The sequence below is a fragment of the Poecilia formosa genome, unplaced genomic scaffold (genome assembly GCF_000485575.1).
Source record: "Poecilia formosa unplaced genomic scaffold, Poecilia_formosa-5.1.2 Scaffold248, whole genome shotgun sequence".
Taxonomy (NCBI): domain Eukaryota; kingdom Metazoa; phylum Chordata; class Actinopteri; order Cyprinodontiformes; family Poeciliidae; genus Poecilia; species Poecilia formosa.
Window position 1 is genome coordinate 7,157 of NW_006800187.1, and position 26,209 is coordinate 33,365.

General features: G+C 39.7%; 1 protein-coding gene across 2 annotated transcripts; it reads right to left on the reverse strand.

The window, feature by feature from the left end:
* Positions 1–2,091: 2,091 nt before the first annotated feature.
* Positions 2,092–26,209, reverse strand: cntn2 (contactin 2). Of its 2 annotated transcripts, none has more exons than XM_016680620.1 (23): positions 25,902–26,209; positions 22,153–22,278; positions 20,818–20,956; positions 19,640–19,812; positions 19,387–19,482; positions 18,533–18,745; positions 17,360–17,462; positions 15,804–15,985; positions 15,544–15,680; positions 15,147–15,276; positions 14,732–14,882; positions 14,105–14,232; positions 13,298–13,473; positions 11,947–12,067; positions 11,011–11,169; positions 9,750–9,899; positions 9,185–9,255; positions 7,820–8,054; positions 6,611–6,723; positions 5,367–5,553; positions 4,472–4,584; positions 4,012–4,180; positions 2,092–3,034 (listed from the first exon to the last, which is right to left on the reverse strand). In XM_016680620.1, the coding sequence occupies exons 2-23, from the start codon at positions 22,205–22,207 to the stop codon at positions 2,934–2,936; spliced, it is 3,102 nt and encodes a 1,033-aa protein (XP_016536106.1). In that variant the 5' UTR covers positions 22,208–22,278; positions 25,902–26,209; the 3' UTR covers positions 2,092–2,933. The 2 variants fall into 2 exon arrangements, with proteins under 2 accessions (XP_016536106.1, XP_007569904.1); XM_007569842.2 differs by having other exon boundaries at positions 20,818–20,959; positions 25,902–26,208.

Here is a 26,209-nt window from a genome sequence, read left to right on the forward strand (position 1 = left end):
AATAATAATAATAATAATAATAATAATAATAATAATAATAATAAAAAGACCCAAAGGCAAAATAAGCCAGAACTGATTCAAGCCAGGTCTGTTTGGCAAATGCTACCATATATGGTCACACATCCTTATGGCTCTGCACTGAACACTGAAGGCATAAAAAAAACACTGTACAGAGTATAAAGCACAACGACACACACCGTAAACTACATTCAGTGGTTCTGACAACTGCTGTGTGATGCTTTACATTTGGGAGTGGAAGACAGAGCAGACGTTAGAAGTCGTGTATAAACAGGTTATGTATGTATTTCACTAAGATGAATATAGACTATATATATATATGTCAAGAAAAAAAAATCTGTTTTCCCATTTTTTTCCTGCTAATATAGAAAATGTTTCCCAGATTTTAACTTCACACCTACTGCTGGAGAAAACCAACAGCAACATTACACCTGCACCACCAACAGCAGCCCTAAGCATCGCTGACTACAGAAAAAGTTTCCTGATACATCACAAACTAACTAACTCAAAATCATAAAACTGCAACACAAAACATGTTGAAATTATCAAATAAAGCATTTGCATGTACAATCAAGAAGTCTATCATTCAACCACCAGCAAAGTAAACAAGTCTGGTCGTCAAAGCCATTTAAATACAAAGACGTTCGTGGATTTAGGCACAACTCAACGATAAATTAAAGGTTTACCCTCAAAACTGACGAAAAGGTGACATTTGTACCTTTTTTTGTATTTGATTTATTAATTCTACAGTCTTCCTTCCTTCACTATGTAAAGACTGCAGGCTGACAACAGGTCAGACTCACAAAATCACCTGTGTACTTTAAGTCTAACTAGGACTTCATCTACATTTTGACAGAAACATTTACACCATGCTAATTTTCTTGTAAATGCTTCAGTCTGCACTTGAAGAGAAACCGGACCCAAGCTTTGCTGACTGCTTCAGGTGAGAGCTTAGTGGTACAAACAGGCTGATCTACAACTTCCTGCCTGTTTATGGACTCGGATCAGAGGCCAGTTGGCACAGAGGACTACCAGTAATAACTGCTGTTTATTCAAATGATAAAATCAGCAAAACGTCTTGGATCATAATTATTTGATTGGACATACAAGACTCAACTGAAGCAGAATTGCAGCTTTAAATTAAAACCAGACGATTTCATATCTGCACTATGCACTGATGTGTTGATAAATAGGCTATAACAACATTTTCCAGTCAGTTCAGAAGTTACAGAACAGCAACTCTGGGAAATTCCATTCAAGTCAAGTCGTGTCTAAACTGGCAAATTTAAACTTCAGATGAGTCACAAACTTCATGAAATAAAAAAGAAAACCTTTTCAACAATAAACAAACGTTTATGAATTGAAGATCTAAAACATAAAAAGGACTTTGGACTGTTACGTAAAAAGAACAGACAATTTTTAATTTTTGGGGTGGAGGGGGCACAAAGGGCCCCCCAGCCACACTTTGGACACCCCTGAACTAAATCCTGCATAACAAATAAAAGATAGTGCAAACACTTTGACAAAAAAATAAATAAATAAATTGTGCAAATAAAAAAAGAGTTCTCGGCAAAACAAGAAATATATAAGTAAAAATCAACAGATTGAAATAAATAAGGCAAAAAAATAAATAAATAAACAAATATAACAGCAAGAACCTTTAGAAACAACAGAAGGCGGCGAGTGTTCTGGAGGCTCGGTGGGTTCTGGGAACTGCAGAGGGTCAGACGTGTTGCGTCAGCGCTGGTGGCCTGACCACAGCTCAGTAGTACTAACAACTCTTTCATCTCTCCCTCTGATTAGCCTTATCGGCAGAAAATGATCAGCAATAAACACATCAAACATGAACGTTTTTTTACACTGCAGGCACATATTCTATCAATGATAAAAGGAGCGGACGTGCTCTGCCGTCTGCTGCGGTTACAACAGAGACAAAAACACAAACAGAGCAAGTCAGCTTAAAGGTCCGTCCGATTGTTGCGGTCAGAGCAAATGGCAGAAAGGACATTTCTTTTTCTAATCTACAGTAACGGGAACTTATGTTGTTTTGAAGGCATCAACTCTTTTTTTTTAACTTAAAGACAAAAACCTATGTTCTGTATTTTACACTTGCTACTGTGAGCTAATCTGAAATACGAGCACAACAGAAACAAATCATTTTCTTCTGCAGTGCTGAGGCACTAACCTGGCGGCTACAGTGGTTTGTTACACAAAACTCTTTCCTTTTTCATCAGAGTACAAAATTCCGATTTTCTTGGTTTCAGAATGGCCACGATAGTTTTAGAGCTGACCGCCCCAGCTATCTAATCATCCTCCCTAAAATATCCGTGAATCCAGAGTGAAAACGTGTTAACCCCAGAATGCCATGCTTATTAGGGCAAAAAGTAAAAAAATAAATATCCAAAGAAAAACAATGAACAGCATTTTAAAAGCTTCAACTCAACTTTAACCAGATTAAAGCAGGTGCTTAGTCCCTGGTTTTGCAGAGACAATTGAGACCCTCCTCTCTAAAGACGGAGTTGCAGCGAGGAGAGACGAGGGGATGGAGGGAACAACATGCAGCCTTCATTCTGTCGGGTTACGCTGCTCCATGCACGTCCAGGAAAACAGGAAGACAGTGAGACCTGACATGCAGAAAACAACTGCAGCAGATGAAAGGTTTTTTTATTTCCAAATTAAATGATGTAGATACAGCTGCTCTTGGAGTGAATGTCAGATCACACATCTAGAAGCTAACAATGCTAACCATCCACTCACTCAGTTCTGTTTGCACCTTAAGAGCTGATGTTCATGAAGACCCCAGGAGTGGTAAGTTCTGGTTCCCTCCACTGCACTGAGATGTTAAAACTGTTATTATAAGGAATGAAATCTAAAGTCCACCTGGAGCCTTCGCTTCACTAACAGTAACAGATGGATCACAGGAGGCTGAGGGCCAAGAGAACCGGGCCAGTGGCCATGTGGAGGAGGGAGCTGGTCAGTGCGGAGGAGGCGTCCTTCTGCACCATCATTCCGGTTCCTGTGAAATGGAGAGAGAGAGCAGCACGGCTCAGTGTAGGTCAGAGTGTTTTTCTGTGTAAGTGGGGCTGATAGGAGGAAAGAATCTCAGCTTTTAGGTTTAAACTGAAGTACTCAGTCTCACACAGATGTTTGTGCATACAGTCAACTGTTCTTAAGTTGTTTTTCTTTTTGTATTTTGACTTGCCAAAAGTACAATGGACAAAAATTAGTTAGAAGCTAAAATCTGGTACAAATAGGCAAGAAGAAATTCTGCTGGATGATAAATTGTCCCAGATGTTATTGTGATACATGATAAAATTGTTGTTTTGAGACCATTTTCAAGTAGCACAATGGTTATGACAAAATAATGCAACAACACATTCTCAAAGATCAATAAACTTTAAATTCTAATTAAAATTTAACACAAACAATACAACAAAAATATCAAATAAAATGAATTATAACGAGTCTGTAAACAAAATTGTCCTTCAAAAAATAGGATAATTGAGACCAAAGAACCAGAGTGAAGACTTTTATCATTTAAGTTTTTAACAGAAAGAGAGAAAAGAGACAAATGATACATCATCCATGTGGAAACTATTGAGTTTGTTTTAATTTATTATGTGATTATTTGATTTATTGCTGACCATTTCTGTTTTTTTAACATGTCCTCTCTGGTAGTGTGGCTCTCAGCGTTGTTGTTTGAATACCACGGAGAAGTCAAACAGATTTACTGTCATAAGCAGAGTGTTACAAATGATATATATATATATATATATACATCTAAGAAATTTCATTCAAATTTGCGTTTAGTTTATTTCAAACGTAAAGGACACAGATATGGTATAAAAAGGATAAAAAACGAAGAAAGATGGGGAAAACAATTTAAAGGGAAAAAAGAAGAGTGGGTGTTCATGGTAACTTCTTCTGCTTCCTCTAATAATCTCATTTTACTTCTCAATAGTGAAAGATGTGACTCAGGCTGTCAAATCTTACCAGAGTCCTGGGACACGATGACCTCATGAGACGGCCCGTCTCCGCCCTCGCCCCATGTCCGGATCTCCAGCAGTGCGTAGCCGTAGTCTTTAGTTAGCGGCAGAGTCAATGACGTCTTCGATTTGTCCAGAAACTTCATTACAGTCTGGTCATCATGTCTGTACAGAATCTGAAAAATAGCAACGCAAGCAGCTCTTAAAAAAGCTTAAAAAAAAGACCAAGCAACATTAGGCTTCATAGGGAGACAGCGAGGCAGGAACTTCATCAGAATGCATCCAGAAAGTCTCCTGAAATGAAGATTTACTGTCGTTACAGGGACAGGAGAGCATTTCAGAAACAGAAGATTTGCATAAAAGTAAAACTAACCAAAATGGAAGAAATTCCTTTGTCCTGTTGTTGTTTTGAGCTGCAGCTGAGGTCAGTGCTGACCGCTTAGACTTCCTATGTTCAGAGAACTGACCTTATAGCCCAACACGGCTGACTCGTTGTGCATCGCTGTCACATGACTCCACTTCAGCGTTACTTCAGAGCCTTTGGTTTCAGTCGACACGTTGCCTGGAGGACGATTGGGAGCTGACATTGAAGGACAGGCGTTAAAAATATTAGATACAAAATACTAAAATGAACTAAGGCAGGTTTAGAAAATGGTAAAAAGAATCCAGTTTTCTGATATGGATCGACAAAGTTAAGAAAATTAACTTGTTGGGCTGCATTTGCACAGAGATTCAGATTCAGAGGATCAGATGCCATTTTGTTGGCATCCGTTCATAAGACACACACACACACACACACACACACACACACACACACACACACACACACACACAGTCTGATCTGACTAGAGGTCACCAGGAAACATCCAGATTGTCATCACAATTAGTTTTACACTTCTATACAGTTTTATTGTTACTAATTGTAATTGCTTTATCTTTTCAATGCTCAAAGAAAAATGGACAAAACAATGGGTTTTTGGGGGTTTTGGCTGACTTGGTTGGGATTGTTCTCTAGTTTCATTTTCAATTAAACTTTTTTTATTTTGTTGAAAAAGCAACCGAGAAGGGCTGAAACTGGTGTATTGTATTTCTGCTTTTTTTTAATGCACTACATCTTTAAGCGTGTTGATGGGTGTACGTATATGTGCAATAACAATTGTGTATTGTAATTTGTTTGTTTGGCTTTAATAAAAAAGATGTAAAAAATAAACTAACTGCTGGAAGTTGAAGTGCTAAAGCGAACAGAGTTACTGTCTGCTGGACTTTCGTAAAGTCACTTTGTGACAGCCTAAACGAGCTCTCCAGGGCTGAGTGGTGTTGGATTGGAACGCGTGCGTTGCCAGGGGAGAACTGCAGCCTTACGTGGTTTCCTGGTGGTGACGGCGGTGCGAGGCGACGGAGGCCCTGTGCCGGCGCTGTTGTACGCCAGAACGGCCACGTTGTACCGCGTGCTCGGTCGAAGGCCGGATACCCGGGCCGTCAGCTGCAGCCCGGCCGTCCTCACCCGGTCCGCGGCCGCCTCTCTCTCGTGCTGCCGCCAGTATCGGATCTGAGGACAAACACAGAATGTAGACACTTAGGTTTCCTCTGCCCCTTCATTCGTAGTTTTGGTTTTTCCGGTCTTCGCACTGCAAAAACACAAAATCTTACGCAATATTTTTGGTCTAGTTTCCAGTGAAAACATCTTAACACACCTGAAATAAGACAAAATTAACTCATAAGTCATTTTCCAGTAAGATACAGGAGCTCATTTCAGTAAATAATTCCTTAATATTGATGAAAACATTCCAATTCCAATGACAAATTATTTCACTAATAAGAATTTTTTTCAGTGTTATAAGTTAAATAATCTGCCAATGGAACAAATACTTCATCAATATTAAGAAATAGTTTGCTTTAAACAAGCTTCTATATCTTGCTGAAAAGTTACTTGTAAGTTAGTTTTGTCTTATTTAAAGTGTACTAAGATATTTGCGCTAGAAACTCGACCAAAAATGCTGGGTGAAAATTTGTACTTTTGCAATAATGACCAGCTGAGGTTGACAAACAGGAAAATAAAAACTGATTGTCATAATTTTATCAACCAGTAATCAGCTGCTGACATCAGCTTTCTTGTCACTAATAAAAAAATCCCTTTGCTCTGAACTGGACTGAAACCAAAAAAGCTGATAATGTGAGCCTGGATTACGTCAAACTGGAGTAATAAACAATCAGTCCACCTTTTACAATAGGTCAAAGCAATTCTACACGCATAAGCAGTAATGAAAAAGCTGTCTGAGAGAACAGATAGTGATTTATTATCCACTAATATAAACTGAGCTGCTGGCTCTGTCATTAAACAACTTTCCTTTCATTGAAATTCCACCAGATTACCAGAAACTGAAACAATTCATACAAAAAATGCATATATTTGGTCACCAAATCCACTTCGGTTTTCTGATGCTGCCCTCACTGGGCAACCTGTTGACCATAAAACCACTTCAACTATTTGGTACAGGTTGCTGTGCTTTGTGAGCTGATTTTCCCATGAAAACAGAGTAACATATTTATAAAAATGACCATGGCATTTGATTTGCAGCCATGTTAGCGTGAGTGAAGCTGCTTACCTCATATCCTCTTAGGATCCCGTTGCTAAGCGGCTGGATGGGTTCCCATGACACCTGGATCTCAAAGGCCGACAGTGCTGTGGCATTGATGCCTGAAGGTCTCACAGTTGGCTCTACGGAGGAGCGACAAACTTCATAAAGCAAACTAAATTATAATATACCAACTAATGTTCCACAGGGGTCAAGACTTGACCCGGCCGTTCTGTCCAATTTACTAATAAAGCAGCTAGATCTGGGGTGGTTTCAGTTATACAGTTCTATGCTGATGACACAATTCTCTACTTGTATCCTCCAACAACTTCAACTTAGTCTCAGTATAATCCTTTTGAAATCTTCAGATAAATACCTTTAAGACCAAAGTCATGTGGGATGGTATAAACAAAAAAAACAAAAAAAATGCTGTTTGCAATCAGCTATCCGTACCGTTGATGGGACTCCTTAAAAAGGTTCCTGAATGTCTAAATCTGGGAGTCTGTCTAGACTATACTCTGTTTTTTTTTTAATACATGGACAGTTTGCAGGCTAAGATCAAATCAATCTGCAAACTTAATTTTGTTATCAGTTCCTAAAACTTTGTAATAAGCTTGTTGTCCTTTAAGTCTGCTGGAGGAAATCAAGAGACCAGACACGCTCATCTCCTCAGATAACAAGGAGATAATTGGTTTATTGGGTTCTTTTATGTTTATGTCATCTAGTTGTGTAATTTTAAATTATGCTTAATGTTACAACTCCTTCTCCATCACCCTCCTTTTGCCACAGTTAAGAAAGTAATTTCTTCTGGATAAATAAAGGTCTTATTTTTATTTACAAACTGACACAACATGTAAATATGTGACGGTTGTGCCAAGGCTGTGGCTGCTCTCTAGTGGTGGAAGAGAACATTGGAGACAATGTCAAACCATGTGAATGTGTAAAGGGGCAGGGGATTTTCCTGTTCGTCTTACACTGGGGAGTTTCCGTGAGCAGCTATGGTAGGGATGTAAAAAGTGTGCCTCGGGAGCCATTTGTGGTCCTTTGACAATACCGGTGTGAATGTTTTTTTCCCCCCCAAAATGATCTCACTGCATATATTAAGAGCGCAATTTCGAATCCATTTAATCACACTTTAAATTAGATCTATTGATAATCTCAAATGATCAAACATTGCAAGAATTCATGATGCGTGAGAGTTCAAAGCTGAGCTGAACTGGAGCGAAGTGAAAGACTCGCCTTCCTCTGCGGAGTAGACGTCTGAGAGCTGGCTGAACGGACCTTCTCCTCTGCGGTTGTACGCTTTGATCTTTACTTCAAAAGGAGTGTAAGGCATCAGGCTTTCATTGTAGTAGACGTAGCGAGAGGACTCGACATGCGGGATTTGCACCTCCGACCACAGCGGCGTGTCTTTCTTCCTGAAGGCCAGAATGTAGCCAAAGCCGTCCCCGTTCTGGTACTCCCTGGCCATGGGCTGGACGATTCAGGACAAAGCAAGAACAAGAAGGGCAAAGCGTCAGTGCTAGAGTTGTTGTTGTTAGCGTTACTAGCCTGTCCATCCCATCCGGTGAATTATCATGTGCCAACCACGGTTGGATGGGTTCCCATGACACCTGACCAGTAACCTAGAGCAGTGTTTCTCAAACTTTTTCAGCCTGAGGACCACTTGACCCATTTCACAAACCCTCATGGACCACCCGACTCGAAACCACCCCACAAAAACACAACAACATATACAACCTTAAATTGAAATATTAGTCTCTTAACTCACTTATTGTAGTTTTCTTGGTTCATCCTAATGAGAAAGGAGTTTTGTAAATGGGGCTGGCCACAACAAAGTCATGAACACATCTACTGAGGGTCGTTTGGAGTTATTTACAGATTCTGAAAGTATGGATTCAAAACTTTCCAATTGTGTCAAATACATGGAAATCAGAAAAGAAGTTGTTCTTTTCTATCAATGTTTGTATGCATTACTTTGGTAGAAACAAATATCCTCTTCTGCACCATTAAGTATAAAAATTATCAACCATTTTCAGTCAATTGTATTTTTCTATTGTGTTTATTTTGTAGATTAAATCCTTTTTAATTAAATAAAAAATAACTAGCTGTTGACGTGAGAGCAGAGCATTATGAGCAAGCAAAGTCGGAAAACATAGAACAGTTCTGACCAACTGAGACTCGTTCAAAAGAATCGAATCGCTCACGAACGTCACACCAATACTTTCAGCACTCATGACTTGGCTTCCTCCGATCACACAGTATTTCTGGCGTTGTTTTCTCTCCACCGGTAACTTCAGTCTTTCTTTTGAGTGACCCGGTTTTAAGCCATTTATTCGTTAGTATTTATAAACGCAATCCTTTGGTAAGTTAAGTTGCAGGCCACAAGGGGGCGCCAGCGGACCACAGTTTGAGAATGACCTGACCTAGGTGTACCCTGTAAGGTCTGCCCTGTTCATCAAATATTATCAATAAATCCTGTATGGAAGAAAAAAAAAAAGTATCATCATAAAACTTGGTTTTGTTGCAGAGCAGCACGCTACTGTGTGAATGCCACATGCCTGTAGTCATGGACAGCACAAAAGCTGAAGACCAGCTACTCACAGTCCAGGTAATAATCAGTTCATTGCGGTTTCCTCCCCCTCCACTGAGTCCACTTGGGGCCACCGTAGGAGCTGTGATCCAAACATGAAAACACAGAACACGAGGTGTGAAACCTCTAGAAGCTTAAAAAGTACAATCTGTCTGGAAAATAGTTAAAGCGTTTAAGGGAGAAGTGGCCTTGGAAACAAAATATTTCCTAACATTTGCAGAAGTTAAGAACTGCACAGTTCTGGTCCTCTGACTAAATGAAGTGTAGAAAACTACTTCAATAAATTGTTGTAATTTATTTCCTCACAAGCTCTGGGTGAGCAACTCCAGCCATGGTATCTCTAATAAGTCGGCTTTCAATGGTTTTAAAACCCTAAAACACAAACACAACTCTTGAGTCTTTACTCAAACGATAAACACATTCATTTTGTATCATAATTATTTATTAAGCTCAATCATTTTTCAAGGGTTTGGTTAGGCAGCTCTAGAGAATTTCATTTACAGCAAAAATGACTCTGCGTTGAAACAGTTGCCAGGGCGATGGTGTGAGACTGGGGGTCTCTTTTTGGGACGTTACCTGCTTGCTTTGTGCGGATGACGTGGGACGGCATGCTGGGCTCCCCACTGCCCAGAATGTTGCTGGCGATGACCTGGAATTCATAATCCATCCAGGGAATCAATCCGGTCACCCGCGCCGACTCGGCGTTCCCCTCGATGTTTGCTGGTTCTGGTGAGAACATTAAAGGCACCTGGGTTTATTTTTATGGACTGATTCTGTCCTTTACGGCGTATTTCGAATGAGGAGGTGGAACACAGAAAGAAATGTGTCAAGATTTTGTTGTTTTAAAGAACATTACGATTACATTTGGACTCTCATTAATTAACCACAAACAGCATCGCTTTTACATTTCTCACCCCGCCTGAATAGCAGATGTATGGCTGGGCCGTATCATATAATAAAATAAAATGTATTTTATCGTGATACCAATATCACGATAAAATACATTTTATCGCCATGTGCTGATGACACAAAGGCTAAAAATCAAAACACAGACAGTCAGTTGTTACTTCATTGGAAATGTCCGGGACAGACGGTGGAAATGAAAATGAACAAAGGTTCAGATCATTAGGAAGTCCGCTCACGTTTTTACTGTTTGCAGGTTTTTGTTTATGTGACATATTTTCTTGAGAATTTTTAACAGGAACACATCCTTTTAAAAACATTAAACAAGATTCTTAGTTTTGCACACAAAAAAACATCTTGTAAAACTAAAGCTCTGTTGAACCACAACGGTTTGCTTAATTTGTGTGTTTAAGTTTTTAATTTCCATTTGGTGGGACAGACTGCTTATTTTGTTGTCCAAATGGATTTGTTTTCTACCTGTGTGCCATTACATTTGTCTAAAATGTCAATGTGTTAATTGTTGTGACACTTTCTATGTTCATGTCTTTAAATTAAATGATGTGGCTTATTACTTGTTCCCCTGTCACTTCCACTCTATCGTGCGAAGTAATAATTTGCTCACAGGAATGACATTTTACTGAACATTCGGCACTTGATGATCTCTCTATTCACACTGTAGATGTTCAATGATAATTATCAGCTAAAGTTTGGAAGTTAAAACCTTATATTTTGTTCATATATACTATAGATTACAGAACTAAAGTCCCTTGGCGCAACATTGTAGCTGTTAATAATGGAGTGGAGAGGTTCTATTGAATGTGAGAGGACAATAAATCCTTCAACAAAAGTAGTCTCCCTCACTTCTTGGCTCAAAAAGTGATTTTGCACATGATGACAATTTGCCCCTTGGACCAAACGCCACGACATCACACACCTGTCATCATCTTCCTCCACTCTGACGAGAGAGACGATCGACCCATTATGACGTATTTGCCAATAGGACTGTGGTTGTCATAGCCACGGCTCCACTTGAGTTCCACCGACATCTCGGCCACGTTCTTCACCAGCAGACCACCGGGTGGTCCTGGGGGTCCTGGGCACCAAAGCAGCACATTGTGTCCACAGTATTCACATGAATCAGTCAGAAGCTGGGCTTTGACTCCACGCCTCAAATCAAACCAACATGGTTAGCAATTTTTCTCTGCAACTGCAGAAATTCAGCAGCAGATGCAAATAATAACTTGTATCACATAAATGGAAGTGAATTATTTATGAACTACTTAACACCAGTAGTTGTGACGGGCCACATGGCTGTGAGTTTAGTGTTTAAACTGCAAACATAAAGGTGCTAAAACATCAGCGATGAACCGATAAGCCCGTCACAATCAACTTCATGATAAATTAAAACGAGCTTGATCATTTCCATTCTGATCATTAATATTTTTCTAGTAGCGGTTTTGTTTACAGATAAATGATCCGTTTTATTTGTGGACTTGGATGCGTGTGGGATTTTATTTGTTTTATTTTGGATATTTAAAATGTCCCCCAGTTCCAGTGAGAAGTGTTCTTTACAACATGAACGTGTATTGATCGTTGAGAGGGTGAACTTGCATTATTATGCCATTATCAATATATCACTTCGAAACTGTCTCATTTCCCAACATTTTCAACATCGTTAAACATTCCAACTCTGTTCAGTACGAGCTAAACAGGTCGATATCAGTGGGACTTTGATTGATTTAATTATATATATATATATATATATAGAGAGAGAGAGAGAGAGAGAGATATATATCATCCTGAAGATTCTCTCTACTCCCATTTTCTATCTAAAAATGAAGCAGGTGTCAGAAGCTTTGATGTTACTCACCTCGCACAACCAGTTTAGCAGAAGAAGAAGCGCTGTCCACCACAGTCTGAGCTGTGCAGGTAAATATTCCGGCCTGACTCAGCTGAGCGTTTACAATAAGCAGGTCGCCGATGTTTTCCTTCTGAAAGGACAGAGGGACAGACGGAGTACAGCGGGAATTAGGTTCTGCTCTGCCGACGGAAAACAATCTGCGAAGTCAGACGTCACTGGCGGCGTTTCCATTGACCGTATAATTGCGCAAATTGGAATTACAAAAATAAATTCTGTTAATGGACACACGGCAATTTCGGGGGGAAAAAAACACACCTCGTTTTTCTATTTTTCTATCTAATTTATCACACGTGAATAAGTTTATTCACGTGTGATTGTCATTGCCCAACTCCGCAGTTACAAAATCTTGGAGGAGGTGAGAGGGGACGAAGGGAGCGATTCGACATTAGCGGAATATATCTGAAAAGTTTCGCGCACATCTGTAGTGGAAAATGCAGCTACTGGTGCACTTAGAGCATCTGCCTGTGAGAGAACATTAAAATATTTCAGTACAAATGAATGAAATAAGAAACTAATCAGATGTAGCAGATCTCCTGTAAAGGGTCTTTGCTGTAAAAGCATTCTATTTTAGTCGCATGCAGCTGAATCCTCTGTGTGATGTATAGTGTAATTTTATTCTTATTCATAGAAGGGCTGAAAATAGAACAGCGCTGACTGTGCTGTGAATTCCAGGTGTGGTATAACAGAAATCAGCAGCAGAGTCTAAGATAGAATACGTTTTCGTCGCAATTTCTCTACCTCATCACCTTCAATGATGATCATAGTTAAGACTGTCAAGCAATTAATCAATTACATAATTAATTAAAATGTTAATTCAATATTTTTCATTCTGATGATTCATATTTTTTAAGGGGAATTTGGTTTACAGAGACTTCATAATCCGTTTCTTTATGGTTTCAGTTGTGTGTAGCTTTCCTTTCCTTCTTTTTTTTTATTGTGTTTGTGTGTCATTAAAAATATATTTCTTGAAAATTGCCTGAAAACAATAACATTATCGTTTATCACAATAATCTCTAGGGCAATTTATCATCCAGTAAAATGTATCGTGACAGGCTGAGTACTCGGATTATTATGCCGTTGTCATCATATTAGTTGAAAATGGGGTCAAAATGACAATATTCTTATGAATTACAATAATTTGTAGGACAATTATCCTCCGATAAAGTCTGTTATCATGACAGGCCTAAATCTGGATCATAAAAGAATGACGTCCCACAGCAGACTGAAATGTCCTTCTACAACCAGGACTTCAGGCTGTGCCACACAGTTGAGGTATGAGGTTCTGGGTCACGGCGCTCACCGCCTCCACCCGCTGGTACGGCCCAGCCCAGTTCTCCAGGTCCAGCAGAACCCCATTGAGGGCCCAGGTGAAGGTCAAGTCCATGGTTGGGTCATGGGAGGCGTGGCACTGCAGCGTCACGTTCTCCCCCTGGTTGATGTCAGCGTTGGAGGGAGCCAGTGTGATTTTGGTGGCATCTGCAAGTTAAATACATGTATGTAAATATTAAGAGATAATATTTAGATGGGCAAAGCGCACATGGTAGAGATTCTCTCTTTAGGGATCGTTAGTTATCTTCTCGTTCCTGATAGCGAAAGCTGGGACAGACGGCAATACAGAAAGAAGAGCGGCATAGAAACAACTGTTAAGCCAAACCTGGTTGGCATTTTAATCTGCAAAATAACAAAATAATCAAGGGATATGTAAATAACAGAGCCTTACACAGATGTTTCCTAAAGTTTCCAATTTTTTTGCAAATATATTCCATGCAAACTAGAACCGGGCCTTGATTTTCATACAGAAATGTTTGGTCAACATTTGGTTGCAGATCACAAATGAGTCGTCATGATCTGTTGACTATGGCAACAAAGTGTTTTTTTACACAACAGGAAGCGTCTGATTAGCGCCTCAAGAGCTCACATGCTACCTGAACTACAGCCCTACATATAGCAGCAGAGTTCAAACCATCTCTTCCAGTCCATCAGTGATAATGGACAACATTAGATCTGCGGCAAACAAACTGGATGAACTTCAAGTGGCAACAGGGACCCAGCCAGAGTGCAGAGGATGCAGTGTTAGGTTTCACTGAGACGTGAAGCCACAGTTTACCTCTAACAGACAGGTGTCCAGTGCTGTTGGCTTTGCCCAGGTAGTTCTCAGCAAAGCAGGTATATTTTCCTTCATCTGCCCGGCTGATGTTGTAGATCCACAGCGTGCCATCTGGAGTTACTGTGATCCTGGGAGGAGACAGACAGCAAAAACACGCAGCCGGCTAACCAGAGGGACTTTAGCAGATATAAACATAGTTTTGTGCCTTATTTTCATATCATCAGTTTATTGGTAAATAAAGAAAAAGACATTTCTTTTTTTATTTATTATGAAACTTTAATGTCTGACAATATGTATATCTTTTCTGATGGTTAGCAGAGTGTGGCAGGGTGAGCAGGAGATGGTTGTGTCGTATAATATGCAGAATAAGTGACAGCTCTGAGGAAACCAGCACCGACTCTAAAAAACACAACGACTCTTTATATTATATAAAGAGTCGTTGTGTTTTTTAGAATCTGCTGAAGTCACCAAAGTCTGCCTTCAGCATTACGACATTAAAGTACTTTGTGGGAGTCAGAGGTTGTTGTGGAATGTCAAAGAAAAAAAAATCAAATCTCAGAAATGTTTGTCTTTCTTCTGCCTGGGAGCAACAACGCATATTTTCCTGTTTCTGCTACAGCCTGGTACCTGCTGCTGTTGGTCAGAAGCTCCGTCCCACGGCTCCAGAACAGGATGGGCTTCGGTGCCGCGCGAGGGCGACACTCGATCACCACCTGGCCGCCTCTGGCTGCTGGGATCAGCTTCCTCACCGGATTCAGCCTGAAATCCGGAGCCTGGACTGGAACAGGGACACAGCATGCAGGAAGTCAGAATGCAGTGTCATGACATGAAATAGTTTTCCTGGAACGGTAAGTTGGTTCTCTGCCATCAGCACATTAAGCAACAAGTAAACTAGGGTTGACTGACAGCTCTGAGACCCTCCTCCTGGCTCTGATTGGGTGTTTCTGACTGGCATAAAAACCTTCAGAAATTCCACACTTCACCTCATCGGTTTGTCCGAGTGTGCAGTTAAAACTGTCTCTGACTGCACTGCCTCTCTTACCTTGGACCCTCAGCTCGGCAGATGAATAAATAGTGCCGTGTTTGTTCTCGGCCACACACTGGTACATCCCTGAATCCTCCAGGGCCAGACTGATGATTTTCAGATGCGCTCCGTTCACCGTCACCCGGTCCTTTTTCCCCGACAGGAAGCATGAACCAAATAACGTGAGAGAAAGAGTGAAGTAATTGTCAGTACTTCTTCAACTGAACAGCAAAACGATCAAGCAAGAGCTCATTTAGTTACAGAGCAGCTGTAGTCCTGATAAATCAATCCTAATTGTAAATTATTTAAAACTAGAATTTCACCATAGAAGTTTGATGTAAAATCAGGACTTTATGAGCTCAGAAACAAAATATCTAAAACAGGATATCTGATCAACAGAGCTTCTGTGTGTTACCTGTGTGGTGAGAAACAATCCGTTGCGTATCCAGCGGACAGCTGGTCGAGGTTTTCCAGCAGCTAAGCAGCTCCAGTGAAGTTCTGAGCTGATCTCCACCTCCGAGTCGCTCATCACCTGCAACCACTCTGGTTGAGCTGCAGGGATGGAGCCAGAGAGAAAGAGAGAGAGAGAGAGAGAGAGAGAGAGAGGCTGGTCAAACAAAGACAAAACGTCCCAGATGAAGGGCGGATTTCACTACAATCCTCTCTGCGTGGTACCTTGAACAATGATGCGTCCCTGGTATGTGTCACGTCCTTCTGAGTTGTAGGCTTCACACTCATAAAGTCCCTCGTCGTCAAAAGAGAGTTCAGGTAATGTGAGGGTGTGACTCTGTGAGGTGGAGCCTGCTTTGGACGGCATTAAACCGTCAACCTTCCTCCACCGAAGCTTCGGGACTGGACTGAAAAATATAAAAGAATTTAGACATGCTTACACTCAGAAAAACAACAAATCGGTGAGTCATGAATGACTGCTCAGTCACTGGAGCGATGGCAAGTGAGTCTGGATTAAAACACAGATTTTAATGAATGTCTGAAGCTCTACGGTTGAACTGCAGGGGGCATCATTACGCCTGACTGGCTGCTGGATTGGTGCAAATGCCATAATTAAGACAAGACCAGTTTATTTATAGAGCAACATTCATGCTAAAACCCAGACAAAGAGCTTTACAGGACATCAAAGGAAAGACAACAAGAAAGCAGCGCTGATATGTGATCATTTCCTTAAGACTGCAATAACACTTAGAAACATCACATACGATGTCAAAACACCAGTAATAAAGAAAACTTTATATCCAAATTGAGTCTTTACCCTCGTGCTTCAAAAAGGCAAATCTGTGTCAATCTGTGATCAAACTGTTTTCAGTCCCGATTTAAAGGAACCAACAGTTTCTGCATAACTCAGATTTTTCAGTGACAATGTTCCAGAGTGGAGGAGCGACGGCGCCTCGCCTTATTTAGGTCTGGTCCTGAAAATGCTGAGTAAGCAGGTGTCTGATGCGACAGATCCTACCATAACGGATTTACTTTCACAAGAGGAGAATTACTCCTTGTGAACAAAGTAATTCTCTCTATATTTTTTTTCTGAATAAAAAATATATATTTTAGTAATAAATAAAATTCATATTTATATACAGAGGTCCTATGTGTTACTTATATGTCTTTCTATATATAAAAAATGTAGCTAAAATCCATTTTACCACATTTTGAATAAGACACTGCTGCCTGATTTTTTTTACCACTACTGCACTAACCTAAGCAAGCTTAAATAAAAACAAGCTCCAGTTTTATTGTTTTTAGGTTAAATGTTTAATGTGTTAAAGAAAATCTGAGTGTTTACTTTCAATCTCTTTTAGAATTTAGAAATTTATAAAGTATTTTTATATTATCATCTTATTTCTTTCTTTCCCTTCTTTCTTAATTGAAATATATTAGTGTAATTACCAAAAAAGTTATTTTCTTATTATTTTGGTATATGGTATGTAAATCAGTATAGTGTTGATATATAAGGTTGCAGGAATCTTGAGAATAAATATATTTTTGTTTTACAATATACATATTAAATATAAAAATTCTTGTTCCACGTACAGTGTGCAAATTAGGCTCCCCAAAAAAGAGAATCACATTGTGCCGTGTTTTGAATAAGTCGTGTATTTTTACAGACTGTTTGCTTTTTTCAACCCTTTGATCAAGTTCTGTATTGATCTAAATATAAAGTTAGAGGTGAGTTGAGTTTTTTTTCTAGAATATGTTCTAATTTCTTGTTGCAAGCTTACTTTCCGTTCGCAAAGCATTCCAATTGGGCGGTGTGTCCAGCGAGGGCGTAAGTCTCCGCTGGGAAGCGCAGCCTAATGCTTGGTGCTGACCTCCTGGGATTGGCTGACAAAGAAAACAACAGATCATTTAATGGTGCAGAATTACTTTGGTTTTTGACACAGAAAAATTCTCAAAATAATGAACTTCTTTAAAATGACTATAAATATGAACAGACATGAAGCATCAGCCACAATAAAGCTCTGCAAGATTTGAAGAATCATAAATGCTCTTTGTACTGACTGATGTTCTGCTATCTGATTTCTCAGAACCAAACGTCCAGGCCCCACTTTGGACCAATCAAAAGAGAAGATTGGACATTGGAGCGCGTGTTGGGAACAACCAACGCAAGAGAAGACACGATAAATTCATGTCCAAAACTGTTTTTTGGAAATGTGATATCAATGCAAATATAGCCTGAATATGGAATATTCTGACCATTTGCGGCTTCAACTTCAAGAAGGTCGTGTATGGAATGGATCTCCAAATGTGAGAGATAGCTGTCATAAAACGACTATGATACGGTTGTCACTTGTGAGCCGGTGTCAAGAAGGCAATTACAAGCCTGTCCATTAATTAGCACCTCAGCAGTGTATTTGGCTCCAACTAGGCCTTTGGGTAACTTCACTCGTAGCTGATTTGCTGTTTAAGACGAGTTTGTGTTTTTATTTCTTGAGAAGGAGCTTTTCTTTTCAGCACAATCCCGTTTGCTTCTGCGCTCTCTGCTTGCTTTACGCTCTCTGCTTGCCATTGGTAGTGACAAAACTTCATCATCCAAATGGACTCAAAATAAAAGTCTTCCATACCAAGTGGGGCGTATTTATACTGAAACCTTTCTTATTGTTTGTGAGTGGAATTTTCATCCAAACCAGTCCGATGTTGTAAGTTACCCTGGACTCTTAAAGCAACTTTTGTAAAATTTTAACAGCTGTAAAATTTCAACACATGGCTCTATGGCTGTTGAAAATATATCTTTTTATGTCAGGTGATCAGCTTCACAGGACAAAGTGGCTGGTTGTGTTGCACACACACACACGCAGACACACACCTGATGCATACATTCTGCTTGAATCCAAAAACTGGAAAAAAGCATAATTATTCCACCACAGTAGCAGAAAGACATCCGGTGACCTTACCATCTGGCATTACAGTGAGCAGGCTGCCCTTGCTAAAAGTGCTTTTGGTGCTGATGTCCAGATTGATGGTAGTAAAGCAGAAGTAGTTCCCAGTGTCATTTAACTCTGCTTTGGCCAAATACAGGTTCCCAGTGACCTGCGACACAAACCAGCGTCCGTCGTCCTTTCTGATGAAGTTGGGAAACTCGTTGAAATACCAGCGATAGGACAGAGCTGCAGAAGACAAAGAAGCGATATATGGTGAATGATGTCGCAATCAGGAATTACACTGATCACTCATGTGGGGTTATGGTTACAGAGAGTGGCATGTTAAGGGCATTTCAGCTGTTACTTGCTTTTATTCCAAAGAATTTTAATGTTTTTACCCAACAGCTTTAACCTACAAAAGCTGGTTAAAGCTTTCTAACGCATATTAGATGGTATGCGTTTTTCAGACGCATACCATCTCATATATTCCTTTATGGATCCAATCAAAAGAATTTCAAAATGTATTTTTATGTTAGAACTTAAAAACATGACTTTGTACTAGTGCAGTTGCTTTCTGATGGGTCTGATGGGCTAGGCTAGGGTCAAAGGGTATTTTGCAGATGGTGATTTACGTCACACATAAATAGGTAATAAGACATATTCAAGTGTCAGGGTTGTCATGGTGATATCAAACAGGGCTCACAGGTTTGCATTTCCACTAAGAAAGTAAAAAAAAATACATTACATTTAAAAAAAAAACAGGGATCATGTCCAGTTTATTTTATATTCCAACAGACACTTTATTACAGTGTTAAATACATAAGGTCATATTATTACTTGCTGAGTGTTGGCAGCATTATGCTGAAGAACTGCAGCAGAGGTGCTACCTGGGTAATGTGGGGGCGGCTGACAGGCCAAGAAAGTGCCGGCGCCCTCGTACACGGTCTGTGAAGTCCTGCTGTCAGGAGTGAAGTCATGAAGGTCTGAAGAAAGATGAAAACACAGAGATGAAGGTGGAAATATCAAACACCAAAGACTGCTGACACATGGAGGGCTTAAAGGGGGAATAATGCTTTAAAATCCTGAAGATTTGGTGCCAAATTAAACAAAGAGCAACTTATCCAGAAAGGTCTGACTCACAGCCAAACTTGAGATTAGCAGCTCGGCTGATGATCGTCCCACACGGGTTCTTAGCCAGACACTGGTACGATCCGGTATCTTGGGAACTGTCAGGGCTGCTGATCACCAGGCTGCCAGCCACCAGAGTGTACCGGCTCAACCCCAGCTCCAGGACTGTGCCGTTCAGTTTCCACCTGCAGGGTCAGAGTCAACGGAATAAAAACAAACCGTACAGAAAAAAACAGATTTTACTTTATGTGGGCCACTAGTCAATTTCTTCTCCAAGATGTAAATTGGTGGTGGGCTTTACTAGCTGCATGTCTGTTGACCATATAGTTGTGAAATTTGACATTTGGAAAATAAAGTTGCTTAGTGGAAACACGGAAATTTCGAGAAAAAAAATCGTTTTTGGTCAAAAGTTTTGGCACTAAGATGAGGTGAGTTTTTTTTGTTTTTTTTTGGTCATATCAAATCGTTTTCTGTCACAAAACTGCAATGGAAACACATTTTTTGTATCAAAGTTTTGCACACATTTGTAATGGAAACGCAGCTACTCTCTGACATCAACTAGTTCTCCATACAGATGTATAAAAGTTGGACTGCATCAAAATAAAACTTGCTTAGAGCCACAAATGTTACATTAGCTTTGGAAAGAAGAACATCATTTTTTTTTTAGAAATTGACTTTATAGGAAATGTTTCTACTTTTAGGTTTTGACATTAAAAAAAAATTTTAAAGATGTGGGATATATTTCCTTCAATTGGATGCCGATACTTCAACAAATTAAGTAAAAGAATACAATTTAAATTTATGGTAAAATACCTTTAAATACCTTGTAAAAGCACTAAATATCCTGCTGTGAACCACTGCATGTTGTTATATGGATGAAACCTCAGCAACAGTAAATGTGAAGCTTTCTGGTTATTAATTTGCTGAAATGTTTTCAATCATTCCATAATTACACACTTCCTGGGTTAGTAAGTAAAGTTAGGGTAAGAAAATATGTCCGATGTGTTGGTCAGGCATAAACGCAGTTAAAATGAAACCAAAAATAAATGGAAGTCAACACAGTCTTAATATGAATAGAAACACAAATGTGCGTGCGTGCGTGCGTGCGTGCGTGCGTGCGTGCGTGCGTGCGTGCGTGCGTGCGTGCGTGTGTGTGTGTGTGCGTGCGTGCGTGTGTGTGTGTTACCCACGAGTAGGTTGCGGGTGGACTGGCTCTCGCCTGGCAGCTCAGAGTTATTTTGCCTTCAGTCAAGCCCTCTGGGTAAATTAAGCTGCTTGGCTGCTCTTCAAACACTGGTCCCCTGTCGTGACCCGACACACACACGTTTCCTACTGGAAACCAGATTTCAAGGAGGACAAGGTGGATCAGAAACATCTCCACATTTTGCTTTGTTGTGCAATATTAATAACATGTTAAAAAAAAAAAAGAAAGCTAGTTCGCATGAGTGAGATGTTTTCCAGAGAAAACTTCTCACTCGCTTAATCTTGGCGATGTGGTACTCAAACATTGCCTCGTTTTGTTATATAAAATCAGAATTACGATTGTTAAAATTTTGCTGTAGATGTATTATTATCACTATTAGGAATAAATCACCAGTGGTGTTGTTGGTTATGACAAATAGAAGACCCAAAAATGATATGAATGAAGGAAGGACAGGAGAAAACATCCAAACGGAAAACATGCATCTTGTTTCTTCTGCTAAAAATGACCTCCATAACTTTGCATGCAACAAATGCATCTCACAAACGAAGTTAAATATTTTTATCAGTATCAATATGACTGTAGAGTCCTTTACTTTTATCTCATGACTTACAGTAAAAGTTGTAATTCATGAGGTAAAAGTTATTTTCAAAGTTTCAAGCTGTGGCATAAGGCTATTTTAATGCTTTTGTGTAACAATAATTAATTTTGATCTCTTCTGTTTCTAAATCTACAACTTGTTCCATGAGCAATGTGGCTGTTAGATGGAGACTTACTGGGAATTAACTTGACTTTGTTGTCTTTCATTTTTAAATACCTAAAAATTGATGTTTTACATCTTTGTCATTTTAGAACCGGTTTCAGAACCACAACTCCAGTTCAACATGAATTTAAAACCTAATATTTATTTCTGAACATGCATTCTGCCAGTAAGTCAAAAACAAAAACAAACCTGATTTGTAAAACTGTAAAATTAAAACTGCACTGTTTAATAATTATTAACCTTTTGACCTTCAGAAGATGCTTCAAAATAGAAAGTCTAGAAACAAAACGTTTTTCTTTTGTCCTGCTTAACCAGATCGGGACATTTTTCAGGACTGTGTAGAAACCATAAAAACATTCATATTTTTTGGAACATGAAGACTGATGAAACTCTTCACCTAATATGATTTAATTATCACTGCGATGATCATTGCAATAAATACCTCCAAACGGTGCGGTAAGGCTTCAGGAGTGTGTTAGTCATTGCTGCTCGTGTGTGTGTGTTTGTCAGCAGAAACATTAATCCGTCTAATAACTCAGAGGTATGAAAACTGAAACTTACCAGCTGCCTTCAGAGCAGCAGAACTGAGGAAAAGCAAACCCAACCAAATGTCCATCCTCTGGATCCAACTGGGTCACAATCAACAGAGAAATCTCCTCCTCCCAGAAAGGACTGCCCGCTCTGTGCCTGAGCAGAAATGATGAAAAAAAATAATACTTTCATTAAAAACCCCAAGAACGTGGAATCCCAGTTACTGCTACATGAATGTGTCCAAATAAAGCACCAATACCAGCAACACTGAGCAATTTTCACACAACTTTAGCAAAACATAAGAGTCAAAAAACATAATCTGAAAATCTGACTTTAAAACTGACTCAGAGATTACACTGAAAACAGAAAACAGGTAATCCACTTTTTGAAAAAACAAGTTTTTGTTACAAGTAATACAATTAAGTTTATTCAAGTGAATATATTAAGTTCATTAAGTTGTCATGTCAAACAAACGTAAACAAATTAAGTTTGACAAACTCCGATTACATGTCACAAATCATCTCAGATTTTTTTAAACAACCTTTACAGTCAAAATGGATTTCTGCAAAAATAAAGACAACTAAATAAAATATTTAACATGAAATGAATGAATGCATAAATATTCACCCACTTCAAGTCAGCATTTAGTAGATGCACCATGGGCTGAAATCACAGCAGAGTGTGGACAGAGGGGGTTTCTCATTTATACACAATGGACAGGTCATCACTCCTGACCGACTGTCTGTGACCTTCATACACTCTCTGGTTGTCTACTAAAGCACTCTTGGCTTTCCGTTCAGGCTGCAGCTTTATGTCATAAGTAAATATCTTTATTCATATCAGGGTTGTTTTTTTTTTTTGTTTTTTTTTGCCGTATCAGAATCAGAATCTTGTTTATTGGCCGAGATGTTGAGAACGAACAAAGAATTCGATTTCCGTTTAACAAGCGCTCGAGACGTCAATAAACTTTAGGGGAAATACACTGAGGATAGAGGAAGGAAAATGTGGTACTTCAGCAGCTGGAACACTCCAACAGGGACCACCAGCTGTTTAGCTTCCTTCAACTCCTCAGCAATATAAGTTTGAGGAATTTAAAAGCAATGAGTCCCTTTGAACAAGAAAAGCAGAACCAAGCAGAGTTTGGGTTGAATTGAGGTGGGTTGATCACAGCTGGTGAGCAGAGGGTGAAGGTCCTTTTGAACTGAAGCCCAAACGATGATTGGCTGGAGCGAGGCTTGGTCCGCACCGATAGGTCCAGGTTGCAGAGAGGCGGGCGCTGATTGATGAGGCAGGTGCGACTAGAGTATTCCAGACTGAAATTCAGTCAAGACTCCATGATTAGCTCATAAAAACTCTTCTTCTGCTGACATTCCTGCTGTTATTTTCTGTGCAGTGACACCCTGTATAATAGTCTGTTTACATACTAGCAGCTATTTTTGGCAATAGCTTAGTTTAGTCAAAAAAGTCTTTAAGGCCTTGTAACATTTAATGGTTCATTTAATTGATGTTTCTACTATCCATGTCATTGAAATGATCACATAAGAAAAAGATTCGGTGACATTTATTTCTTGGTTTGTGTCTTTTTCTACAGCAGCAATATAATCTAGAATTTGTCCTTAAGAGGAAAATTCAAAAATCTAAAGTGTTATTGTGGAGCAGATGTAGCGGGGGAGTCAAAGTCAGTTTCATTTTGGGCCATATTAAGATCATGAATGTTCTCAAAAGGACGGTTATTGTCCCAGCGCATATTAATAAAACCAAACTGTTGAAATATTAATAAAAAGTTGTCTCTGCGGTGCATTCAGCAAGTATTATTAAATAATATTGAACATCTTTTCTCAATGATGGAATTTGGCAACACAGAGATAAAAACTGCTGCTTCAGTTTGATTGATAAAATAATATTCAAGCACACAAGTGTTATGTTGAAGGGAAGGTTCTATGTATGTGGTCCTCCAATGCAGTGGTGGTTGGCCCATAGGGGGCGCTGGGGCGTATGTGGAGAGGGGGGGAAATATATAAAAATGATCCATAAACATTATTTAAACAAAAAAAAACTGTACTATTAAAACCATTTTTTCTAAATAGTGCATGTCTAAATGTAACCTGAGTTATTTTCCCCCACTGACTCATTTAACAGGGAGTTTCCCAAACAGACTTTAGCCCATCATGTTTGGTTGCAGGGGAAAAAATAAACATTTGGCCAATCAGCATCACTTCTTTGGGCCTATTTGAATTTCACCCCTGCTAGAAAGTTTTGTATTGCTGTTGTTATAGAGTTAATGATGGCATTGATGGGAGTTGGAGAGGAAACTTTGACCGGATTCTTCATCCTGTATAACAATGGAGAGGATTTTCACTTATAGCCAATAAGCTACGGCTTCTGTTTTATTAGTTCTAGCTGCCATTTTGTACTGCTCTTTTCAGCCTCTTGTTTGTTCAGATTTAAACTTCTAAGTAATCATACATCAGTTTGACATTTTCCACTGTTTTGAGTCTGACTCAGAGTGTTGACACTGATTCAGTGAATAAGTACTGGATATCTTGCAAGTTAGTGAAAAGACCGTTTTACTTTTAGCTAATTGAACTATATTATGTAATTATTCTGGACTAGGAAGAGAAATCTACAGGCATATCAACCCCACTAAGGTTTTTTTCTCCAGCTGCTTTAGCGCCATGTAAAAAGCTATTGCGGCCGAGATTTGGCCCCCAGTGCCTCGAGTTTGACACATGAGAAATAGGAGGTGGAAAAAGGGAAGAGGAGAGTAAGGAAGAAGATGGAAATAGAAAGACGAGACAGACGACTTTCTACAAGAGAACATTTCTACTGGGTGGGGGTCCATAGAAGAGTAAGGACTGGTATGAAACCCCACAGAATCAAACTGCAATCCACTGTGTGTTCTGATATATTTCTGCCAGAACCATCGACACGAAGCCCACCACAGCTGCACTTTTGAAGACACTCTGAATTAGCCAACATAATATGGACTGTGTCAAACTCCCTCAAATAATTTTACTATTTATTTCTCCTTGTAACATCAGCTCTGAACAGGCCCGTCACAATAGCAAATGTTGCTGGACGATAAATTGTCCCAGAAATCATTGCGATACACGATAACGCTGAATTTGAGACTATTTTTCAAGTCATGTCTTTCAGATAAATGAAAATTCGCCCTCTCAAAGACTAATAAACTCTAATTTTGTACAGAAAACTCCACTCTGCAAATGAAAGATATTTTAAATATCCAAAATAAAACACAACGAAAAGCAATAAATGAATCTCACACAACCGAAACCATGAAGTAAAATGGATTATGATAAATTACCCTTCAAAAAATATTAATCGTCAGGATGGAAATTATCGAGCTCAATTTAATTTATCACTGATTAATTACTTATTGCACTGATTAATTACTTATTGCAGGCTTAATTCCGAGGTACTATAACGATTTTGCTGCCTAATACATCCCGACCACTAATATGTGCCATGATCAAACGATCATGTGTGAGATTAACTTTATCTCTCGGTTGTCATTATACTTGATCTGCGCAGAGGGACCAGCCCAGCAGCCTCAGCCTATGAGGACGCTGGAAATGGAGCATGGACTGGTCAGGTTTGTCTGCAGGAAGCTCTGCTCGATGGAAAAGAATAAGCTGATGTGTTATTGTGTAAACCCCTGGCTTCATACCGCAGAGTAAGAAAAAAAAAACAGTAGCATCCCGGAGGGGAAGATGATCTGGAACGAACCGGGGAGGGGATGGTGCTGTTGGGTTGTTTACCTTTTCCAAGATGCTCTGCTTGGAGCGGCGATGCGGAGCTGCGGAGGGAGATCCGACGGAGGTCGCTGGAACGGAAGATGGAGGGCGGCTGGCCGGCCGGCCGGGCTGGCTGTCCTCCGCGCTCTCCTCCCGGGCTCGGTCCTCGTCGCTACTGTTGCTTCCTCTCTGCCAGTGAAGCCCCGTTCCGCCGCTGCTCTCTACCTCTGTCTGATCACTTCCCTCAGTGTCATCCCTCCTTTCTTTGAATCGCGTTCTTGTCCCATCACTGTAGTCAAGTGTGCGGAAATTCAACAACTTCCGGTCTGTTA

Bases quoted from the DNA above. Each gene is read 5' to 3' on its own strand.
- cntn2 (XM_007569842.2), bottom strand. From the start codon at position 22,207: ATGGACATTTGGTTGGGTTTGCTTTTCCTCAGTTCTGCTGCTCTGAAG. The intron at 18,746-19,386 runs GTAGCACCTCTG...TGTCTTCTGCAG, and splicing joins GCCGCCCCCACATTACCCAG to CTCTGTCCTATCGCTGGTAT. The intron at 6,724-7,819 runs GCGAGTCTTTCA...GCTCCTCCGTAG, and splicing joins CGTCTACTCCGCAGAGGAAG to AGCCAACTGTGAGACCTTCA.